Genomic DNA, 24,872 nt, shown 5'->3' with positions numbered 1-24,872 from the left:
TATCCTATGCATTGAATGTAAGTGCACAAAAAAGGAAGAAAAAACGACGGTTACGATTTAATGTCCTATTAACAATGAGGTTATTGCAGATCAAGCACAAACTTAGGTGGGTGGAAAAGGGAAGTGGCTGCACCCTTTTTAAATGAATTGTCCCCACATTTTTGATTTATAGAAGCAATGGAAAACCTAAATATGGATGGCTGGATGAGCATTTGAGCTACATTCTTCTCACAGGCAAAGCCACTACCTTAACATTCAGGGCAGCATAATCTTATTTGTTGAATTTTATCAAGAAATTTTCTGTCTTTTCCACTGCCCTAGCAAATTACATCAACAAATGTGAAAATAATATGTAGTGTATTAAATTAAAACACGTACAGTCACTACATGAAATTTTTATTCATGAGAAGTGCAAGATTACACAGATTTTGTAAATATACAAATAATTAATCACATGTCAACATTTTAAAATAGAAAAAAATGACATTCAATATGAATTAAATTATGAACATTCAGTGACAAATATTTTAAGCAATATAAATGCCTTATTTACAAGCTGCAGTAAGGTTGATCTACGTATTATATTCATTATATTTTGTGGTCCCATCAGCTCATTACTAATGTGTTAGCCTTGGCTGGATGAAGAAATAATGTATTGCACATACACTACAATTAAAACCATCATTTCAGCAGATAAAAATTTTTCGTGTAAAAAGAATAGAGGAGTTATGTGTAAGAAATTTGGATGGGGGTGGAGTGTGGTGGAGTGGGTGGGGGTGAATGAGAAGGAAGAACACAGTATTCACTTGAAAATAATAATATACTTTCATCCAACAAGTGAAAAACTGACATCTGAGTAAGAACTCTGTACGTGACAGGATGACATTTCAGGGGATAGCCCAACAATGTCAACATTAACATAATGCAATGCACAATATTGTTTTTGTCTTGTAAAATAGATTATTCCAATAGAGGAATATCTCAGTCTGCATTTCACTTGCTTGATGACTTGAAATATGTAACAGTTCTAGAGAGACAAAAGACCACAGCAGTTTTTCAGAAATTATGGCTAGGAATAAATACACATAGCATAAGCATACTTTAAAACACAATCATTGAAAACTATAAGTATGTCTTCTGGACTAGTTGGGGATAAAATTAAGGACTTACTCAACAAGAAATCACATTGATCTGAATGCTTTAACTATTTTAAAGACTTTATTATAAACACATGCGAAGCTGTATAAGCACGTTTGGTTAATATGTTGAAGTCTCTCATGGCATAGAAAACCACTTAATGGAAAGAAAACTGTCATGCGACCAATAGCTAACTCAGTACAGACACATTACTAAAGAGAACTGCTTTTCATCTAATCAGCATAGATCCATTTTCAGTACAAATTATATGAGATCCTGACACTAAAGTATGACTGTACAATGCAAGATATGAGACCTTAAAAGACCAAAAAAAAATATTATTCCAACCCCCAGTTTGAGTCCGGATTTCCATGCGTCACATACAGTTCAATAATGTCAACTTTTCTCCAGTACAAATGCCTACCTGACTTGCACAAACAAAGTTCAAACACAGTGAAAATTTTAATCCATTACCTGATGCTAAACGAGGCACCAGATGATTTTCTTGCACTTAGAAACAGTCACTAGGTGAATAAAAAGGAGTTTTATAATGAAAACAATACATTTATTTTGTGGGTCGGCGCGTAGGTTCAGAAGCAGTAGGTGGTGGAGGTGGTCCTCGTTTCTCCAAATCCTCCAGGTAAGCAACAATCAACTTTGTGCGCTCCTCAGGCATATAGTCAAGTACCAGGTACCTCTTGTCCTTTTTTAATATTTCCTCCATTTCCCGTATATGAGCTTCATTATCTTGTACCAATTTCAGTGACTTGTGGTTTATCAATTTTGTCTCCTGCAACAAAGTAACATGTTCCCAGTTTATCTTTCCTGTTCAAGCAACTGTCATTATTTAACCAATAAAATTCTTTCAATTCTGCTTAAGATTGGGAAGAAATCTGCACAGCTCTCACCGTTTTTCTGATTTAGTTTCACAGGTGGGGCAAAAACATTACTGTTCCTGTGAATGAAAGTTTGGGATTTTACGCTGCGCCAATTCAGTGAGTCAAACTATTATTACACTGTAATTTTGGTATGGGCAGTATCAGAACAGTAATCATTACATCACATCCAAGAAGGGAGAGGAGGAGGAGGAGGAGGGGGATAGGCAGAGTAAGATGTGGCATGAGCTAACCTTGCTCCAATATGTCTTCCAACCTAAATTCAGAAAATCAGTTCCAGGGATAGCATATTATACAAAACTTTAAAGTGGGAAGTGACAACCTTATAATCCAACATGTTATCCACTAACAGTTCTGCGAATATGACAAATCTATACATATTACAAATTTGACAGACCGATACATATTATAAACTTAAGTACATCTCCAAAATTTTCTGTCAGTATGTGAGGGCTACTATCTGGAACTACAACAAGAATTTTGATAGGGTTTCCACTAAAAGGACACGCTGATCACGAAGAAGCTTTGTGTACATAATTACCAGTATGCCAGACAACTGGTCCAGCTGCAGAAATTGTATGCTGTTAGCATTCATTTGGTGAATACATAACATGGAAGCACATTTAAAATGGAAAATCATCTAAACCATGCTGCAACATCCAGTATTAGAGCTGCGATTGCACTGCCCAGCATCACTGACTTTGCAGAGCTCACCAAAGCTGATGTAGGTGTATCATGTTGTATGCACAGAACACTCAAGGTCTCATTGCCCAGACCATCAATGATTTGTCACTGCAGCACTGATTGGGGGGGGGGGGGGGGGGGGGTTAGCGACAGGAAATGCTAGAGTTGAATGAAAGTGATATCTGTGCTCTAAACAAATCACTAAAAGATCGTGGATATGATATCATTGATAAACAGAAGCTGATTGAAAAATCTGATGAGGCTGGACAATATCTGATGCAATAATCCAAGACCATTTGGGATTCCAGTGAAAAGCCAGAATATAGACAAATTAGTGGTGGAACGTACCTATGAGACACTATGCGTACAGGTGACAACAATAATAGTGTGTGTGGCTCAATGACCTGGTGCATGTCTTTCCATTGGCTGCCACTTTGATGACTAGGGTGTCCCTCACTTACACCTGTTATCCAGAAGGAGACAGGGGACCTACAATTTAATGTGGAATCTGAACCACATGTTTCTGAGGAATCTCCACATCGCTAACAGCTGAAGGTTAGATTAAAAGGCAGACTGTAACACTTGTTGTCCAAGCGGGATTTCATCTCATGACCTTTTGGTTTCCACGTACATGCTTTATTGCTGGACTGCCAGGTCCAACTCAGGTGAAGAAGCATCTCAAAACAACTGTAATCTAACTGGTGACAAGTTCAAAGTTATCAACCTTCAAAACAGCAAGACACCAGCTTAAGGTATAAGTTTCCAGATATGTGAGTAGTTCTCTAAGAGTTTTTAAGTAGTAGAGCCCAGTACATTTTCCATGAAGGTGAGTGTTCATCCGAGACATGTCCAGAACCTTTTGTACACATGAAATACTTGCATATAATGCCATGCTAGCTAGCCCTCCCAAAAATTGGGTATATTGTGACTACAAGAAAACAACGTAAGTCACAGCAGCAACATAGGCAAATTTTAATTTCATTATATTGTTTGCAAAATGTTTTTTGGAAATGTTGGTCACTCTGAACACATACTTGGACACCCCCCCCCCCCCCCAATCACCCTGCCAATCACATACTGTCCCGCATAAATCAGAAAGATTTGGAGGACACTGTGGCACGCACTATACATATATACTATTTTGGAAGTTATACATAATAAAATGGAATGAAGTCACCACATTCTTCATGATTAATATGGTGTGTGTGTGTGTGTGTGTGTGTGTGTGTGTGTGTGTGTGTGTGTGTGTGCGTACTCAATCTGATAGCTCAATTTATACTGTGGATACAGCTTTGATTTTGAAATCCTTGATAATAGCCAAGTGCTGGAAACAGCTTATAATGCTCAAGTGAATGGTATAATAAACATTCACTTTAAATATATTTAACAGCCAAAGATGGTTTTAACATTCAATAATTTACTTTGGCTGTGGGCATGTGTAAAGGAAATTAACATTATTGTGCATTCTCTGCAATGAGACAAAAAATTTCAACACATCAGTAACAGAAGTCCTATCATACCACTGTGTGTGCGCATATTTAAGCCCAGGCAAGAAAAAGGCAAGAATGACTATATCACATCCAGCAGATGTAACTGATGAACGTCACAACAGAAGTGAAATAACAAGCTCGCTCACTTTAGATGATGTGATATGAAAATAGGTTTCTTACAGGTAACAAGTTTGTACTGCTTCTTTTCCCACAGGGTTCTAAGAGAGAAAATGAAATTTCTAACAGTAGTAGGAATATTGAGGAACTTGAGAACTAGAAATGAAGATTATTCCAGAGTGACTGAAAGAACTCTATGGCACATTTTGGTATAATACTTCAACAAAGAGCAAGTGGTAATGGAAGACAGTCAAATAGTAGGATAACGATACAGGATCTTGTGAGAAATAGTATTAAGTACATAATCAACTGTTTATTAGACTGATGCGACCGATTTATTTCAAACAATATGGATGGCAAAAGCAATAAAACATATGATGTATCAAGAAATTCACATAATTATCAGAAAGGAAGTGTTCAACAGCAAAACGGTCCAACAGGTAGGAATAGAAAAGAGAATTAAGTGCTATTGTTTTCTGAAAAAATAGATAATGTATCATACTGGAAATTGACGGTTCCTGCAGGTACTGCCTCATGTTTAATTGAATGAACAGGTAGTGCAGATTAATGTTTGGAAATGAATGCATGAACCTACAAAGATTCATTCATGGCTACTCTTGGAAAGCTACTAGATTCATTTGCAACCAACCAATCCGGCTCCACGTCAAACAATGTACAAAATCAGGAAACCTATCCACAAAACAGGGTACGTCCTGTATTACTGAGTAATGGTGAAACAATAACTTTGATGTTACATCAAATGTAACATTTCACAATAATTTTCTACCGTTAACAGGCACAGTATCATTAGGTCCCAACAATTACTTTTGTACACTACTCTCAGTGGACAAAAATATTAAACTTAGGCAGTACTTGCGATACACAGTAAATACCAACTGTCATGAACTAAGTGGCAAGAACCAAGAAAGTCAGTAATCTGTGAACAAACTCAATGATTTATATGCAGAAAGAGCACACCTTAAAATGACAACGAAGCCTCTGTACGTTCAAACAGAAGATTTGACGATCATATCAAGGCAACATCAAATGTGTTAAAACATAAAACACTGGTGTGCAATACTTCTGGATGAAAATAAATTCCACATGATATGTCACTGCAAAGTAATATGCGAGGACGAGTCAAATGAAAACCTTTAATATCTTTTTAAATATTATTTATTGTGCAGAAGTAGTACAAAGCTGTATCACTTTTCAACATAATCTCCCCACACTCAATGCAAGTTCTCCGGCGCTTAGAAAGTGCGTAAATTCCTTTAGAAAAATATTCTTTTGCTAGTCCGCGCAACCACACATGTACCGTGTGGAGTACCTCTTCAACAGAACGGAGCTTCTTTCCTCCCATTGCATCTTTGAGTGGTCCAAACATAAGGAAATCACTTGGCAGAAGGTCTGGTGAGTATGGTGGATGATGACACTCAAAACACAGGTATGTGATTATTGCAACTGTTGTATGGGCAGTGTGGGGCCTTGCATTGTCATGTTGCAAAAGGACACCTGCTGACAGCAATCCATGTAGCTTTGATTTGATTGCAGGCTGCAGATGATTTTTTAGGAGATCTGTGTATGATGCACTGGTGACAGTAGTCCCTCTAGGCATGTAATGCTCCAAATTGACACCTTTTTCCTCCCAAAAGAGTGTCAGCATAACCTTCCATACTGATGGTTCTGTTCAAAACTTCTTTGGTTTTGGTGATTAGGAATTGTGCCATTTCTTGCTTGCTCTCTTTGTTTCCGATTCGTGGAAGTGAACCCAGGTTTCGTCCCCAGTAACTATTCTTGCAAGCAAGCCATCACCATCTCGTTCAAAGTGCCAAAGACGTTCTTCACAAGCATCAACATGTCATTCTCTCATTTCAGGAGTCAGCTGCTGTGGCACCCATCTTGTAGACATTTTGTGAAACTGGAGCACATCAAGCACAATGTGGTGTGCTGAGCCATGACTAATCTGTAAACATGCTGCAGTGTCATTCAGTGTCACTCGGCAGATTTCCTTCACTATGGCTTCAACTGCTGCAACTTTCTGTGGAGTCACCACTCACTGTGCCTGACCTGGACTAGGAGCATCTTCCACTGAAGTCACACCATTTGCAAACTTCCTACTCCATTGTTAGACTTGCTGCTGTGACAACCATGCATCACCATACTGAAACTTCATTCGTCGATGAATTTCAATAGGTTTGACACCTTCACTACACAAAAACCAAACAACAGAACGCTGTTCTTCCCTGGTTCAAGTTGCAAGTAGGGCAGCCATCTTTATACTGATACTGCGACGGTATGTGTGCATTTGCACTATACTGCCAACTGCAGGCCATTCTGCATGCTGTTTGTACAATGCTTACCAACTTATAGGACAATGGCGCAAAATTTTGATTTGTTATTACAAATTTTAGGTTTTCATTTAACTCACCCTCATAGCTCAATGAAACGAGGCCTATATATCATAGAAAGAATGCCACAATATAGTACAAAAGATAACTGAAAGAAATATGAAATGACACTGAAGAAATGAAACTTTTCTTCAAAGACAATAATCACACTCAAGTCACTACATTTTATGATCCCCAGGACATTGTGAAAGGCAAAACTGTTTTTAATAGGGTACATGGTCACCACAAATGGCAATGCATGCTGTGCAATGTGCCCCCATGCTGACCACAAGTTTGGAAGAGAGATTTTGTAGCAGGGAATTCCATTCCTCCACCAAGGCAGTTGACAACTGATGGCTGGTCGTTGGCGCATGTTGACATCTTGCTATTATGTCTTCCCAATATATCCCCTATGTGTTTGCTGGAGTTTTGAGTTGGGGCAATGGGCTGGCAAGACCATTTGCCAAATATCTACATGTTTCAAGAGCTCTTGCACTTGTACAGTTTGATGTGGGTATGCATTGTCATCCATAAAAAAATGCATTCCTGAACAAATGCACATTGGCAAGGAGTTTGTTCTTGTTGTTGTTGTTGTTGTTGTTGTTGTTGTTGTGGTCTTCAGTCCTGAAACTGGTTGGATGCACTCTCCATGCTACTCTATCTTGTGCAAGCTGCTTCATCTCCCAGTACCTACTGCAACCTACATCTTTCTGAATCTGCTTAGCGTATTCATCTCTTGGTCTCTCTCTACGATTTTTACCCTCCATGCTGCCCTCCAATACTAAATTGGTGATCCCTTGATGCCTCCAAACATGTCCTACCAACCGATCTCTTCTTCTAGTCAAGTTGGGCCACAAAATCCTCTTCTCCCCAATCCCATTCAGTACCTCCTCATTAGTTATGTGATCTACCCACCTAATCTTCAGCATTCTTCTGTATTACCACATTTCGAAAGCTTCTATTCTCTTCTTGTCATAACTAGTTATCGTCCATGTTTCACTTCCATACATGCCTACACTCCATACAAATACTTTCAGAAAAGACTTCCTGACACTTGAATCTATACTCTATGTTAACAAATTTTTCTTCTTCAGAAACACTTTCCTTGCCATTGCCAGTCTACATTTTATATCGTCTCTACTTCGACCATCATCAGTTATTTTGCTCCCCAAATAGCAAAACTCCTTTACTACTATAAGTGTCTCATTTCCTAATCTAATTCCCTCAGCATCACCCGACTTAATTCGACTACATTCCGTTATCCTCGTTTTCCTTTTGTTGATGTTCATCTTACATCCTCCTTTCAAGACAATATCCATTCCATAGACACTATCCATTCCGTTGGCAAGGAGTACAGTCTCACAATAATGTTGATTTGTGTGTGTTGTGCCACTGCTTAAAGTATTTGAGGTCAACACATCCACGAAACATTATGCCTCCCCACAGCGTAACACCTACTGTACCACCAAAACAATTATTTCGACAATAGGGGATGTGCCATCTTATGTGAGATGTGGAACCTGGAATATAGCCAGAACATGGTTGAACGTTATCGTTTTGGTGGTCCAGGTCTTGTGAGAGTGTGTGTGTGTGTGTGTGTGTGTGTGTGTGTGTGTGTGTGTGTGTGTGGGGGGGGGGGGGTGTTACTTAATGTTGCATGGACCTACCCATTATCAAGTCTTAACACAATACACTCACTGGTCTACATTATTGTGACACTGTACCCCTTTCCCATGTATATCTTTTCAGGTGTGCATTTGGCCCCGACTACCTGTGCAGGTTCGTCAGCTCTAGGAACATGTGGATGTTCGGCAGATGCTCTAGCCTGCCCAATACCCCAACTTAAATACCCATCAGGCACATGATGGATAATCTGGGGCAGGTGTATTGCGACACATCCACGCGCACTAATAACCAACCAGCAGTTGTCAACTGTGTTGTCGAGGAATGGAATGTTCTACTACAAGAACTCGTTACCAGACTTGTGACCAGCATGGGAACACATTGCAGAGCATGGGCTGCCATCCATGGTGATCACACACCCTATTGAAAGCCATGTCCCACCTGCTTTCCATGACCAGGGGACTGCCATAAATCAGTGACCTATGTGTAATCACTGACTTTGAATAGAAATGATGTTTCCGTTTGTTTAATTGTGCATTTTCTCAGTTACCTTCTGCATTATACTGTAGCAGTTCTTTTTATATCATGTAGTACATGTTTCATTGAGCTATGTTACTTGGCCAGGACACATCATGCAAAGCTTACTTTCGGCCTTGTGTGTGGCACAGCAATGTAGTATGGTACAACAGGGACCAACTTTGAGCAAACTGTTATTTGTATTACAGAATTCTGCAATATTGCAATAACTTATTAAAGTGAAATTCCTTATGCAGAAAATGAAAACAAGATGACTTGTGTACTTAAGAGAGACCATAGTGCAGTACATATATCAAAACCAATATGTGATACAAGATGAATAGGATCAAAACGTTACGTACCTGTAACAGCTCCCTGAAGTCAGATTTTGCTGCAATTAATTTATCCTTTAGGTACTCCTTGAATTCTCTTTCACATTTCTACAATAGAAAGCAAAAGGTAAAAGTTATTTCCAACATATAATAAAAAAGCCTTTTTTCCTTTGCCATGTGTACAAGTACATAGCATACTGTGCACAGAGATCGCCATGTCCATATCCAAAGCAAATATTAGAACACTGTTTCAATATTAAAACTACCCCGTAATACAACAGAGTAAAAACAAATAATATTACTTTTCACCACTACAAAAATTTCTCCCCTAGTAAAAAATACAGGAAATTACAAAAAGGAAAGAAGATAAATGTGAGAGGAAACTCAAAAAAGGATTTACATCATATTTTGATCGTGTTGCAGCTGCTGGTGAGTCAGCCTGCTTTCATTCAATGCCGTCAACAATTTTAGATTTCTTAATCTTTCTTAAACTTACATCCTAAAAACAAAGTACTTACCAAGTTTCTGCTGACACTAATGTTCACTTTTCAGTTACCTTAAAATCTGTATATAACATCGATCACACAATGAATTGCGCAAATAGAAGACAAGGTTGAAAAACTGAGTGTTGGTGCTTGTTTGCTAATGCCACTAGTGTTGGTGTCTGTGTCAATCCATGCAAAAGCCCAGCATCTGAATAATATTCCGAACTCCTTGTCCATGTTCACATATTTAAAATTTGTCTACAGGCTTTTTGCATTTGTTCAGCTACTATGATCAAGTGAACCACTAAGTAGGAAATCCATTACTTACAGATGTTAAGATACATTTAAATCTTCTAGTCTGAAAATACCTCACGAGAAAGGGGATTTTTAACATTCTTCTTGCCTTTTATTCATCACTACGAAAGATGTAAATTTTGGTTGTTGTTGTTGTTGTCGTCTTCAGTCCAGAGACTGCTTTGATGCAGCTCTCCATGCTACTCTATCCTGTGCAAGCTACTTCATCTCCCAGTATTTACTGCAGCCTACATCCCTCTGAATCTGCTTAGTGTATTCATCTCTGTCTTCCTCTACGATTTTTATCCTCCACACTCCCCTCCAATACTAAATTGGTTATCCCTTGATGCCTCAGAACATGTTCTACCAACCGATCCCTTCTTCTAGTGAAACTGTTCCACAAACTGTTAACAAATTTCTCTTCTTCAGAAACGGTTTCCTTGACATTGACAGTATACATTTTATATCCTCTGTACTTTGACCATCATCAGTTATTTCGGCCCCCCAATAGAAAAACCCCTTTACTATTTTAAGTGTCTCATTTCCTAATCTAATTCCCTCAGGATCACCCAACTTAATTCGACTACATTCTATTATCCTCATTTTGCTTTTGTTGATGTTCATCTTATATCCTACTTTCAGGACACTGTCCATTCCGAAATTACAATGTCATCGGCGAACCTCAAAGTTTTTATTTCTTCTCTGTGGATTTTAATACCTACTCCAAATTTTGCTTTTGTTTCCTCTATTGCTTGCTCAATATACAGCTTGAATAACATTGGCAGTAGGCTGCAACCCTGTCTCACTCCCTTCTCAACCACTGCTACCCATTCATGCCACTTGGCTCTTGTTAATTCCCACATGGCGTGTCTACAAATTGTAAAAAGCCTTTCGCTTCCTGCATTTTATCTCTGACATCTTCAAATTTGAAAGAGAGTATTCCAGTTAACAAATGCTAGAAATGTAGCTTTGCCTTTCCTTAAACTAAATTCTAGAATAAATCATAGGGTCAGTATTTCTGCAAGTGTTCCAAAATTTCTATGAAATCCGACCTCATCTTCCCCGAGATTTACTTCTACCAGTTTTTCCATTCGTCTGTAAAGCATTCATATTAGTATTTTGCAGCCATGTCTTATTAAACTGGTAGTTCGGTAATTTTCACATCTGTCAAAACGTGCTTTCTTTGGGATTGGAATTATTATATTCTTCTTAAAGTCTGAGGGTATTTCACCTGTCTCATACATCTTGCTCACCACATGGTAGAGTTTTGTCAGGACTGGCTCTCCCAAGGCTATTAGCAGTTCTAATGGAATGTTGTCTACTCCCGGTGCCTTGTTTCGACTTAGGTCTTTCAGGTCTCTGTCAAACTCTTCATGCAGTGTCATATCTCCCATTTCATCTTCATCTACATCCTCTTTCATTTCTAAAATGTTGTCCTCAAGTACCTTGCCCTTGCATAGACCCTCTATATACTCCTTCCACCTTTCTGCTTCCAATCTGAGCTCTTTATCTTCATACAAGTGGTTATCTTTTCTTCAAAGGTCTCTTTAATTTTCCTGTAGGCAGTATCTATCTTACCCCTAGTGAGATAAGTATCTACACATTACATTTGTCCTCTAGCCATGCCTGCTTAGCCATTTTGCACATCCTGTTGATTTCATTTTTCACATGTTTGTATTCCTTTTTGCTTGTTTCAGTTACTGCATTTTTATATTTTCTTCTTTCATCAATTACAATTCTATATTTCTTCTGTCACCCAAGGATTTCTACTAACCCTCACCTTTTTACTTACTTGATGATCTGCTGCCTGCACCATTTCATCCCTCAAAGCTACCCATTCTTTTTCTTCTTCTTCTTCTTTATTTCTTTCCCCCATTCTTGTCAATTGTACCCTTATGCTCTCCCTGAAACTCTGTACAACCTCTGGTTCTTTCAGTTTATCCAGGTCCTATCTCCTTAAATTCCCACCTTTTTGCATTTCCTTCAGTTTTAATATAGTTCATAACCAATAGATTGTGGTCATAGTCCACATCTGCCCATGGAAATGTCTTACAACTTAAAACCTGGTTCCTAAATCTCTGTCTTACCATTATATAATACAACTTTCTTTTATGATTCTTGAACCAAGTGATAGCTATGATAAAGTTACGCTCTGTGCAAAATTCTACCAGTCAGCTTCCTCTCATTTCTTAGCCCCAATCCATATTCACCTACTACGTTTCCTTCTCTCCCTTTTCCTACTACTGAATTCCAGTCACCCATGACTATTAAATTTTTGTCACCCTTCACTAGCTGAATAATTTATGTTATCTCATCATACATTTCATCAATTTCTTCATCATCTGCAGAGCTAGTTGGCATATAAACTTGTACTACTGTAGTAGGCATGGGCTCCGTGTCTATCTTGGCGACAATAATGCGTTCACTATGCCGTTTGTAGATTATCCGCACTTCTATATTTTTTATTGATTATTAAACCTACTCCTGCATTGCCCCTATTTGATTTTGTATTTATAACCCTGTGGTCACCTGACCGAAAGTCTTCTTCCTCCTCCCAATATACCTAGCTTTAACCTATCCATTTTCCTTTTTAAATTTTCTAATCTACCTGCTTGATTAAGGGATCTGACATTCCACGCTCCGATCCTTAGAACGCCAGTTTTCTTTCTCCTGATAACGACAATATTATGATAAAAAGTAAAAATGGTGATCTTTGACATAACAGAAATCCTTTGATACAAAATCAGTAACTACCACTCACCTCAATGACAGGGCGAGAGGGGGAGCAATCTGTCACAAAGCTTAGCAAGGTATCTTTTTCCCCTTACCATGTGCCTATCTGTTACTTAATATCTCCCGTCTGTTTGGTGAGTAGTGACCTAGCTAAATATACACGATTATTTCATTTCATTTATGTCTGCATGGTTTATTCCTGACGGTGATTTACTGTCAACAATGCCACCCAATATCATAACCACTATCCAACGTCTTACATCCCCCATCCTCAGAGCAATGATGGATGAATGGAGAGGGTTGTATGGGCGTATGACAGCAAGGTCTTCAGCGCCCGCTCAGTAACAGATTGAGACGGGTGTCAAGAAAAGGCTGAGAACAGTAAGATGAAAGAGCACTGTGGTACTCTCTAAATTCCACACATTTCCAATGGACTGTGCCCGTATTTTTCTGTATACAATTTTCACTCATTACATTACATTATTTTAGTATTTATTCACCATAATACCAGAAGGGAGAAGCTTTCTGCATTTCATCCCCTTCCCTTAAACTCACTATCTACCCACTTACTTCTACAAGAGCACTGTGTTTTTCTGTTTTTCACCTCTACAAATATTTTCCTTTCATATTGAATAAATGATTCTTATACTGCGTATTATTAATGACAGAATGAAAAATTCTCATACTCCATTTCCACTTAAGTTTAAGACAGAAAAGTACGGTTGGTATTAAAAAAACATACAACGTCACACCTAAAATTTGTAACAAAAGCACAGTCATCTGTTACAGTGCATACAGTAAAACTTCATTTACGTATTTTTCACTTACACGTTTTTCTCACTTGTACTGTTTTTTTCATGTTCCGGCAAAATAACCACACTGTGCACAAGTTCTGATGCAGTGTTTCAGAATGGGTTGCCGGGAAGTGGATTGGTAAGGCCGATATTGGACTATAATAAAATTTGATAGTGTAATAAGGAACTTTATCGAAAGTTAGGTACTTGACAAATTTTCTTTGAACAAATCTAGCTCCTCGCCTTATATTTGATCAAAGGAAGCATTCGTCTTATGCTTACTGCACTTTGAGCACTAGCATTGCTGCAGCTGTCTGACACACAATGTTTATCAAGATACCTCCCAAATTTACATGGTGCGTCGCATATATAACGAAACTGATAGGAATATTCGAGGCAGATGAAGCACTGTGTAGCTTACGACATCTTGAATACAAGAACAGAATAAAAAGTGAGAGCTATAAAAAAATTGCGGATGCTATTAGCTGTGAAGTACAGCCAGGATATATCCCCGAGAATACAAAGGAGGAAATCAACAACTTCTGTGGAAATAAAAATTTTTTACATCTGCAGTATGTATAAAATTTATTTGCCTTCACATATTCCTCCTCCAGTGCGTTACAAATAGCTTCAAACGTTTCTGGTATTATTTTCGTCAATGTGCACTGCAGCATTAGAGTGCTATACTGGTAATGTAAACCAGAGTAGCTAGAAATCGAAATATTATGTTAAGTCTGTCTTTTGTGGATGTAGCATTTCTGAGCAGTGTGTTCAGTTTCATACTGTGACATGCCACTTTCTTGAGTTGTATGAGTATATTTTGAAATGTACTCTCGTCCATTCCCAAAGGGATTTTCATGCGACTATGTCCTTGACTTGCAGCTCCCATAGCACATTTTGTTCTGTATCTTTCGTATGAAGTCCTCGGCTTCACCCAAGTATGTTTCCTTTTCTTCTGCTTCTCTTTCAAATACAATGACAATGCAATTGCAGTGCAAGCAACTGCAGACCAGGTATAATTTTGCTTATGGCATCAGTGGTGTAGTGTGTTGTTGTTGGCAACAACGGTTCAATGCTGGGAATTCATTCCACCACGAAGTAAATAATTAAATCTGTTCTTGCTCTATGGTTGACAGATTCTCGTATGTACCCTTGTCCACCCAGTAAATTAGTTATACTCGTAAAATGAACATTTCATAACAGAACATTTGCATTATATGAAGGTGGTATTGCCAACATCAACACACTACACTGCCAGTGCCGTAAGTAAAATTAAACTGCAGAGAATAGTTTTAAGTCGTTATCGACTATTATGAAGGAATTTTGATTAAATACTTGTCAGTGTACTACCCTCCTTTTGTGCCACATCAAAGATCATTGTCAAAGAAAATTTGACACTATAATACCGGCCTAAGCTCCATCTATTAATGCGGCACCACAGTTGGCAACTAGAAAATCACTTCGTTATGAGTGTCTAAATCCAATTAATATTTAATTTTTAATGTGACAGACTTGAGATTGTTTTATAGATTTACAGTATAAACTGCAATAATAGAGTTGTCACAAAACCACATGTTATACAGAGACTGTACAGTCTTGGAAAGTACAGTACAGCGTATGAAGCTTACTGTCACGGCAGTGGTGATACCCGTAGGTGTAGCACTCACTTGTTTTCCCGAAATTACACGACTTCTGCTGAACTACGACACAACTGGATAAGATTTGTTGCATGTCACTCGAAAATCCCAAAACACATCACACCTCATACTGTATAGGCTATAGCACCGTATTACTGTACTTCTAATTATTTTGAGAACTGGTAACATGAGTGGAAGAAAAAAGAAAAGTGTGACTATAGCTGAAAAGCTACAAATTTTGAGAGTTGTGAAGAAAAACAGTAATCTAAAGCAAGTGGATATTGCCAAGGAATTAGGAATTCCTGCATCTAATTTAAATTCTATAGTAGCAAAGGCAAAGGAAATTGAAGATAGTGGATGAATGTTTGGAATTTCTACTACTAAGCAGACAGGCATTCAGGGTGGGAAATATGAACACGTTGAAGATTGTTTGTTACAGTGATTCAAGAAACCTAGAGCAGTGGCCCAATGCTTTGTGATAAAAAAAAAATGAATTTCAATTTGATTCAGTGTGGAAAATTCAGTGCTTCATCAGGTTGGCTGCACAAATTCAAGGTAAGACATGGCATCAGCAGTCAGAATGTATGTGCCGAAAGCAAAAGTGTCGATCACGGCTTGTTTTACTATGTAATGCCTGACCGCTCAATGGCATTCAAAGGTGAGAACTGCCATGGAGGAAAACAAAGTAAGCAACATGTAACAGTGTTGTTATGTGCTAACAGTGATGGGAGTGAGAAGCTCCCCCACTTGCAATCCCCCACTTACAATTGGGAAAATAGACAAGCCCCGTTGTTTTAAAAACATTGTCAGGTTTCTCACAAAATACACTAGTAACAATGAATCGTGGATTACGACAAAAGTTTTCGAAAGCTGGCTTCGAAGCGTCGATGTGAAAATGGGTGACGAAGGTTTTATTGTTTGCAGACAGGTGTGCAACACATCCTCCCCTTACTTCCTATCTGAGAAATGTGACCATGGAATTCTTTCCAGCGAATTGCTCAAGTGAGCTCCAGCCACTTCACCTTTGAGCAATACATAATTTCAAGTTGCATTATCACAAAATGCTTGTGCAGTGTGCCATCAGGTGTTTATAAATAAAAAACAAGGAAGAAATGAAAATAATAATTTTACAGGTAAGATTATAATTTGCCATTTATTTCATGTTGTGCTACTGGAGCCAATGAACACTTCGAGAAATTATTAATGAATTTTTTTTTCTTGTGATAGGCAATGCACTATATTGCAGCTTCATGGCACAGTGTTTCAGTTGATACCATCTGGAACTGTTTCCAAAATGCTGGCTTTGGAAATGAAGTCCATGATCATGGTGGAAATGTTCATACTGATGATATTTCACCTAACTATGCAGAATTGAATCGACTTAAAGAGCAGGCATCATTTGAGGATTATGTGAACGTTGATGAAAACCTCGTCACTACACAACCTGTGACTATCGCTGAGATAGTTCAATGTGCATCATGGGACCTGGATGAGGAAGAAACTTATGAGGATGATACAGAAGCGCCTCAACACTTCTCCTTGACCTTTAATGATGCAGTAAATGTATTAGAAATAATTAAGCAATTTGTGACACTCCACAGTGCTTCTGAAAAAATAATGACAGATTTATCCCATTTTCAGGGTACTGTGTGTATGCTATTGCAGCGTCAAAGAAAAAGTAACCAAAAATTACGGACTTCTACAAAATGAAGTTTCCTTCTGTGTAGAGGTTTACATTTTTCTTTATATCTCTGTTAAGTATTGTACTTAGTAAGCCTATATAACATTTTGTAGAATGAACTTTTTATTTACTGGATTTTTCATTTGTGTTTACCAATTAATTTGATAGTATGCTGGTATATTTCATACATACGTTTTCACACCTTTTTTTTCCATAGTCCGTTGAAAAACGTATAAATGAAGTTTTACTGTACATGTTTCGATTTGCCCCAGTACTTAAACTCAACCCCATTAAAACATAACAACTGGCTATACAGTATACTGAGCTCGTAATACATAGACTGAAATCTTGTACTGAATAAAAATTTGCCAATCAAAACCTACCCTGTCACTTGAAGAAAATTTACTGTAGCGAGGGTCATCTTTAATAATCTTCTTTATCTCTTTCCATGTGCTGGTCAGTGTTACTTGTTCAGTTTCATCCAGAAGCTCCCTGCAAAATAGTGTCAGTGAGGAAACATAGTATGTCCACAGTATATACACACAGATTTCAAGAGAGAGAGAGACTGTTATACAAATGCTAAATAAGAATAATTAATAACATCATATACAGGTTGGCCCATTGATCATGACGGGGCCAAATATCTCACGAAGTAAGGGTCAAACGAAAAAACTACAAAGAATGAAATGTGTCTAGCTTGAAGGGGGAAACCAGATGGGACTATTGTTGGCCCACTAGATGGTGCTGCTATAGGTCAAACGGATATCAACTGCGGTTTTTAAATAGGAAGCCCCATTTTTTATTACATATTCGTGTAGTATGTAAAGAAATATGGATGTTTTGGTTGGACCACTTTGTTCGCTTTGTGATATATGGTGCTGTAACAGTCACAAACATACGGCTCACAATTTTAGACGAACAGTTGCTAACAGGTCGGTTTTTTAAATTAAAATACAGTACATAGGTAAATTTGAACTTTTATTTTGCTTGTTCCAATGTGATTCATGTACCTTTGTGAACTTATCATTTCTGAGAACACATGCTGTTACAGCGTGATTACCTGTAAATACCAGATTAATGCAATAAATGCTCAAAATGATGTCCGTCAACCTCAATGCATTTGGCAATACGTGTAATGACATTCATCTCAACAGCGAGTAGTTTGCCATCCATAACGTTTCCACATGCATTGACAATGCGCTGACGCATGTTGTCAGGCTTTGTCGCTGAATCACAATGGCAAATATCCTTCAACTTTCCCCACCGAAAGAAATCCAGGGATGTCAGATCTGGTGAACGTTCGAGCCATGGTATGGTACTTCGATGACCAATCCACTTGTCATGAAATATGCTATTCAATACTGCTTCAATAGCACGTGAGCTATGTGCCGGACATCCATCATGTTGGAAGTACATCGCCATTCTGTCATGCAGTGAAACATCTTGTAGTAACATCGGTAGAACATTACATAGGAAATCAGCATACACTGCATCATTTAGATTGCCATTGATAAAATGGGTGCCAGTCATCCTTCCTCCCATAATGCCGCACCATACATTAACCCGCCAAGTTCGATGATGTTCCACTTGCTGCAACCATCATGGATTTTCCACTGCCCAATACTGCATATTATGCCGGTTTACTTTACCGCTGTTGGTGAATGATGCTTCGTCGCTAAATAGAACACAGGTACAAAATCTGTCATCGACCCGTAATTTCTCTGGTGCCCAGTGGCAGAACGGTACAAGACATTCAAAGTCGTCGTCAAGCAATTCCTGGTGCATAGCAATATGGTACGGGTGCAATCAATGTTGATGTAGCATTCTCAACACTGAAGTTTTTGAGATTCCTGATTCCAACGTTTCTGAGATTCTCGATTATCGCGCAATTTGTCTGCTACTGATGTGCAGTTAAGCCGTGACAGCAACTAAAACACCTACTTGGGCATCATCATTTGTTGCAGGTTGTGGCTGAACACTTCCTGTTTCCTTAAATAACGTAACTATCCAGCGAATGGTCCAGACACTTGGATGATGTCGTAAAGGATAACTAGCAGTATATATAGCACACGCATTTTGGTCACAATAGCCATACATCATCAAAACGATATAGACCTTTTCCGCAATTGGTGCACAGTCCATTTTAACACGGGTAGTGTATCACGAAGCAAATACCGTCCGCACTGGCAGAACATTACGTAATACCACGTACTTATACATTCATGACTATTACAGCGCCATCTATCAAAAAGCGAAAAAAGTGGTAAAACTAAAACATTCATATTTCTTTACGTACTACACTATGAAATAAAAAAATTGAGGTTCCTATTTTAAAAAGATAGCAGTTGATATCCGTTTGACCTATGGCAGCACCATCTAGGGAGCCAACCATAACGCTATCTGGTTTCCCCCTTCATGCTAGACGAGTTTCGTTCTTTGTAGTTTTTTCGTTTGATGCTTATTTCGTGAAATATTTGGCCCAGTCACTATCAATGGACCAACCTGTATACAAATTGTTGGTGCCGTATTCCGAAGTTGTTCAAATGGTGCAAATGGCTCTGAGCACTATGGGACTCAACTGCTGTGGTCATCAGTCCACTAGAACTTAGAACTACTTAAACCTAACTAACCTAAGGACATCACACACATCCATGCCCGAGGCAGGATTCAAACCTGCGACAATAGTAGTCGCACGGTTCCGGACTGCGCGCCTAGAACCGCGAGACCACCGCGGCCGACTCCAAAGTTGTTTTTTCCATTTTTACTTAATACTTTTTTGTAAGCTTTCACAGTTTTTTATCTATAACGTGAAGGCTTACGAGGCATGCTGTCCACATGAGATTTGTCCCAAAGTAACAAAACAAATGGAAAGGTTAAATTATAGATTATATCGAGAATCTATGCACAATGAAACTGAACTCCACAGTACTACAGGGCCCTCGCCTACCTATCATCTGCTGTGTAATCCTCTATCATAGACATCTGTGGATGTCAAGAAAGAATGGTGCAATGTACGCATCTTGCCTCGCAACCTTTTATGTCACTTGTTACACGCAAGAGCCACAACTTCTCATTCAAGTAGCCTCTCAATTTTCTTCGTGGGGGTTAGTTCTCTCCATTCACAATCATTCTACCAATTAAAATTTCTTGCTAGTAGTGGGTATCTAATATGAGATTCCAGGCTCTCGATCAGGCACACTGACTGCTCAGCTACATTATGGGACTGTAAGAGCAAAACCCCTGGTTAACTCCATGTGCAAGAAAATTAGTCTGGTATTTTCTGATACTGATACTGAGCTGTCGACAATGAAAGTAAACTCAGTGTCTTATTCAATCAATACACAGAGCTGTAAGTATTCCTATGGCACTTACTTTTCACTTCCTTGCACGATCCAAACCTTGAGTTATACTAGCACCGCTAGCTCTGTAAATACATGTATAAATCTAGTTTTCGGTTAAGAAAACATTTACCCTGGGTCATGAAGATGCTAGACATCTTCAAACTGCTCCTTAACGAAAGTACATTAAAAGTATAAAGTATCAGCTACAATGACAGTTTTTGAACCCACAGAAAGAAATGTGCCCACTTCAATTATTACAGACATTAAAAAAGGCACTTCTCTTATTAAGTACCTGAATTTTTCCTTCTTCTTCTTTGTGAGTTGTTCAATATGTTGGTTGAACAACTTCTCTTTGTCCTCCCTGTCCAACAACTCTGCTAGCTCCCAGCGATGATCTTTTCTTAACTGACGCTTTGCTTCTCGCCATGCAAGCTCAGAATTTCGAACCTGCAATGAAAAGTTACTCTGCGTTAGTTACGATATAATGCAAGGAAAAGTTGCTACTCACCATACAGTGGAGATGCTGAGTTACAGAAAGGCACAACAAAAAGACTGTCGGGGAGATAACTTTGTCAAAAGTAGACAATATACACACACGCAAACACAACTCACACACAGGCCCACGGTCTCTGGCAGCTGAGCCTCAATCCTTGGGGCAAATGTGGAATCAGGGGCAGCTGGCAACTCAACACAGAATTACAGAGGAAAAGGTGAGGAGGTCGGAGAGGATACAGATGCACTGTTAAAATATAACATGTAGGCATTTTTAAGATTCATTTGAGCAACTATGAGGAACAGAATGCCAAGTGCCAATGCCATTTGTTTTTTAACTATAGGTAGTAACAGCAAAATTTCACGGAAATGACAACACAAAGAAAATAACATAAAAAAGAGTGCAAAGTTATCAGTTTTCAACAAAATAATGTGAAATCGCAACTTCTATTATATTTCATGAAATCAGTAATTTAGCCATATAAAAATGTCAAACCTGAGGAAGGAACAATACTTGTGACTGATAGTTACTGAATGTTAGAACTGCATTTTGTGTTGTATTTTCTCAAGGCTGAGGTTTGTTTAATCTAAAATAGCAGTTTATTTCCCACATAACAAACTTTGATATGAAAACAAAAATAACATCAAATTTGGTAAAAAAAACGTCAACTACAACAAAAACAACACTAAATGTGGCAAAGAAGCAGCATTCAATTTGGCCGAAAGCATAAACCAGAACTGACAGAAACCAGACGGCAGTGTGGCGGATGAAAACCAGACGCCGGGCTTGGCATGGGGAAAATCAGATGCCAGGTTCAGCGGGGAAAAACAATCCCGGATCTAGCAGAAAAACAACACCAGGTTCAGTGGAAAATCAACACCGGATTGGCAAAACAATAATAATAATAATAACTACACAGAACACAATAAAAAAAATTACATAAACAAATCGGCAAAAAAATAACCCTTCTGTGGGCAAAAAAAAAAAAAAAAAAAAAAAAAAAAAAAAAAAAAAAAAAAAAAAAACAAAAAAAAACAAAAAAAAAAAACACTGACTTCAGCCGTAAAATAAAAATATTTTTTTCCTGTCCCTAGTTATAGGACATTTGATGATCCTACAATCAGTGGACTAATGCACACCGAAAGAATGGTCTAATGTCAGGGCGATGCTTCATGGTAAATGCCAATAGCTGCCTGTTGCAGGAACATACTGGTAAACAACAGGAAAACACTGGCACCAAAAGTGACTTGTGTACATTTTACATTATTATACCCACATGTGACTAAGCACAAGAAAACGAAAATGTTTGTAGTGATCCAAATATCTCTTACCAGGATGCTGAGTGCATTCACAGTGACTAGATGACTCAGAAGTATGTAAATTGGCAAATCTGTCGTACATGTGTATATTTCTTCATTTATACTCATACAAATAATAATAATAATAATAATAATATAGATGATTGTAATAATAACCTTAGTCACTGTTCAAGTAATTTACGAAGAATTTTGAATCGGCCTTAATATCAGTCTGACACCGTCTCAAATGCCTGTTATGAAGAGGCAGAAGAACAGATGAAAGAAGTCTCCTTAGAAAAGGTTTAAATTCACCTCACAATGGAAGATTAAGCAGAAAAGGTGTAATACAAGCAAGGAGCATGTATCTTGTTCGGAAGAAACGGCAGATAAAAATGATGACCTAACCACCACCACCCACCACCACCACCACCACCACCACCACTGTCCTATAAAATATTTGAGAAAACAGGTGAGAGAAATGTGATAAATGTTCAGCAAATTTCTGGAAGTTGGCGACTTTGATGTTCAGAATGTATCTGGCTGTCAACCTAAGGGATGTATGGAAGTGCAAGGGGACATCTGAACAAATCATCATCATCATCATCATCATCATCATCATCATCGTCGTCGCCGCCGCCACCACCGCCACCATCACCATTATTCATCAGTGAGACAAAATGACTATGCAAACTAAAAGGAAACGAGTGAGGCAAATAAAATATGACAGATCAAGACTCTCAGAAATTATCATAGTACTGACCTTCTGTCCCTCTTAGATTATGTCCCTCCAGTTCATCACGGATTTTTCTCATCACTAAATCCAATATGTTCAGGACACATCTGTGGTGCGAGCAATGAGTAATAATACTTTCAGGCAATGAGCTATACAGTTACGTCTTCTCATAACTTTGTTAATGATCTCACATGATTATCTATCATGTTTTTTTGTTAGCATATGTGATCTGGGAAACATAATGGTATCCTCACAACAGAAAGTGTTTATTTTGTATATTTAAGTGTTATAGTCTGTGTCTTGTTATTTTTATGTGTTTATGGAAAATTATAGTTGTTAAAAGCAATCCAGAACAAAATGGATATTAGAATAAAATTATTCAAATATGTGGAGCAACTGTAAACTCTACTCCTCTGGATCAGCTAACTGCCATTTGTTTCAACTCTTACCATTTTGGTCCCCAGAGCTGCTCATATTATATTCTAAGTCTACCCTCTATTTTGTTACATCTGCACACTAAGCAAGCAATAAAGAAAGTATTAACTGAACTTTCCATCAGTAGTTGACACAACATGGGAATAACATTAAATAGGAAACATTTCCCTTCCGTTTTGTAAAACCACATGAAGTAATTGTGCTACTAAAACCAATAATATTTTGCAGAATATCAGAGAAGTGTTTCCTATTTACTGTCAATAAAGGAAATAACAGAAGTAGTATAACAAGGGTAATGTAATGTGGTCAAATATGGTGATGCTGAGAGAATTAGATTAGTAAAAGGAGACATTACAACAACTAGATGAGAGAAGCTATTTGGACAGTAATATGTCTAACAGTGTCCAGAGAAGAGAGGACATGGAATGCAGACTGGAAACAACAAGAGAAGCATTTCTGGAAAAAAGTATTTTCTGGAGACATTTATGCAAGGAAGAAGAAGCATATGGTTACAGGCTAAAAAATTAAAAACTTATAAACTTGTACTGCAGAAAGACTCACAAAAGTTGTGGGGTATGCATTTATACTAGAAATGATGTAAAATGTGAAAAAGTTAAATGGATAAATGATTTGAATACTGAAATGGTATTTGAGGTTGCAGCAGCAGTAAACCTGAAGTATGGAAACAGCCTTATTATAGCAGCACTGTATAGGTCACCTGGAAGTAACACAGAAGAGTTTCTAAATTGCCTAGAGGACTTGCTGGAGGGGACAGCAGTGTATAAAAAACACTTGTTGTTTGTTGGAGACGTCAACATACTCATTAAGTAATAGTGTTAACTATTTGCACTATATGGATGTATTACAGTGTTATGGCTTTAAACAAATGAACTCAGAACCTACAAGAGTCACTGTAAATACGAAGACATGTATTGACCATGTTCTCACAAATGTAGGAAAAGAGAAAGTAAATGTAAACACCTTAGAAAACTACTATGGAAATTGATGTAGGGAACATAGATGTAATGTAAAGTGATACAGTTATATATAAAAGAAAATTTAATTATTCTAAAGTTAAGATGGCACTAGGGAATGAAAAATGGGAATATTTCTATAAGTTATTCAGTAGCACTTTAAATTAAACCTGTCCTTTAGTTAAAAAAGTAAATAAAGCTGTAAACCATAAAACCGAGAATCTCCCTTCTTACATTATTGAACTGAGGGAGAAAATGAAAGATTGCTATATACTTTTTAGAGGTAATAAACTAAAATATTTCTCAACAAAATATAAACTGCTCAGAAAAACATACAGAGTGTCCTTGACTAACCTAAAAGCACCTCTGAAATAAGGAACTCTAACTGTTTCAGTAAAACTGCCTGGAAAATAATGCATAAAGAAAGTGGGAAACAGACTTCCTATGAACACAGCAACATAACATTAAAAGAAAATGGTGAAGAAATAAATGACCCAAAAGAAGTGTGTGAGAAATTTATACAAAAGTTCAGTACAGTTGGTACAAATGAAGTTCATGTCAAGCCAAAAAATTTTAGTCTTGGAAAATCTCGCCAGTCGTTTTATATCCACGGCATTACTGAGAGGGACATCCTAACAATCATATCAGCACTTCGACCAAAAATGTCCTGTGGCTGGGATGAAATTTCACCTCAACTGCTAAAGGAATGCAGAGATGAATTATTGAAACCCCTGACTCACTTGATAAATACCTCCCTCAGAAATGGAGTATTCCCTAACCTTTTAAAAT

At 37.9% G+C, this 24,872-nt stretch overlaps 1 protein-coding gene across 1 annotated transcript in view; it reads right to left on the bottom strand.

Moving 5' to 3' along the window:
• Nucleotides 1-379: 379 nt before the first annotated feature.
• The window catches only part of LOC126334901 (transcription elongation regulator 1), a 236,362-nt gene continuing 211,869 nt past the window's right edge, over nucleotides 380-24,872 (bottom strand). Inside the window, exons 17-20 of the mRNA XM_049997613.1 lie at nucleotides 20,443-20,597; nucleotides 17,193-17,301; nucleotides 9,216-9,293; nucleotides 380-1,927 (exon numbers count right to left, since the gene is read on the bottom strand). Coding sequence (XP_049853570.1) covers nucleotides 1,703-1,927; nucleotides 9,216-9,293; nucleotides 17,193-17,301; nucleotides 20,443-20,597 — 567 coding nt within the window. The 3' untranslated portion in view covers nucleotides 380-1,702. The remainder of the gene's footprint in view (nucleotides 1,928-9,215; nucleotides 9,294-17,192; nucleotides 17,302-20,442; nucleotides 20,598-24,872) is intronic.

The sequence above is a fragment of the Schistocerca gregaria genome, chromosome 1 (genome assembly GCF_023897955.1).
Source record: "Schistocerca gregaria isolate iqSchGreg1 chromosome 1, iqSchGreg1.2, whole genome shotgun sequence".
Taxonomy (NCBI): Eukaryota; Metazoa; Arthropoda; class Insecta; order Orthoptera; family Acrididae; genus Schistocerca; species Schistocerca gregaria.
Note: the sequence above shows the minus strand (reverse complement) of the source record. Positions and strands in the feature narration are given on the sequence as shown.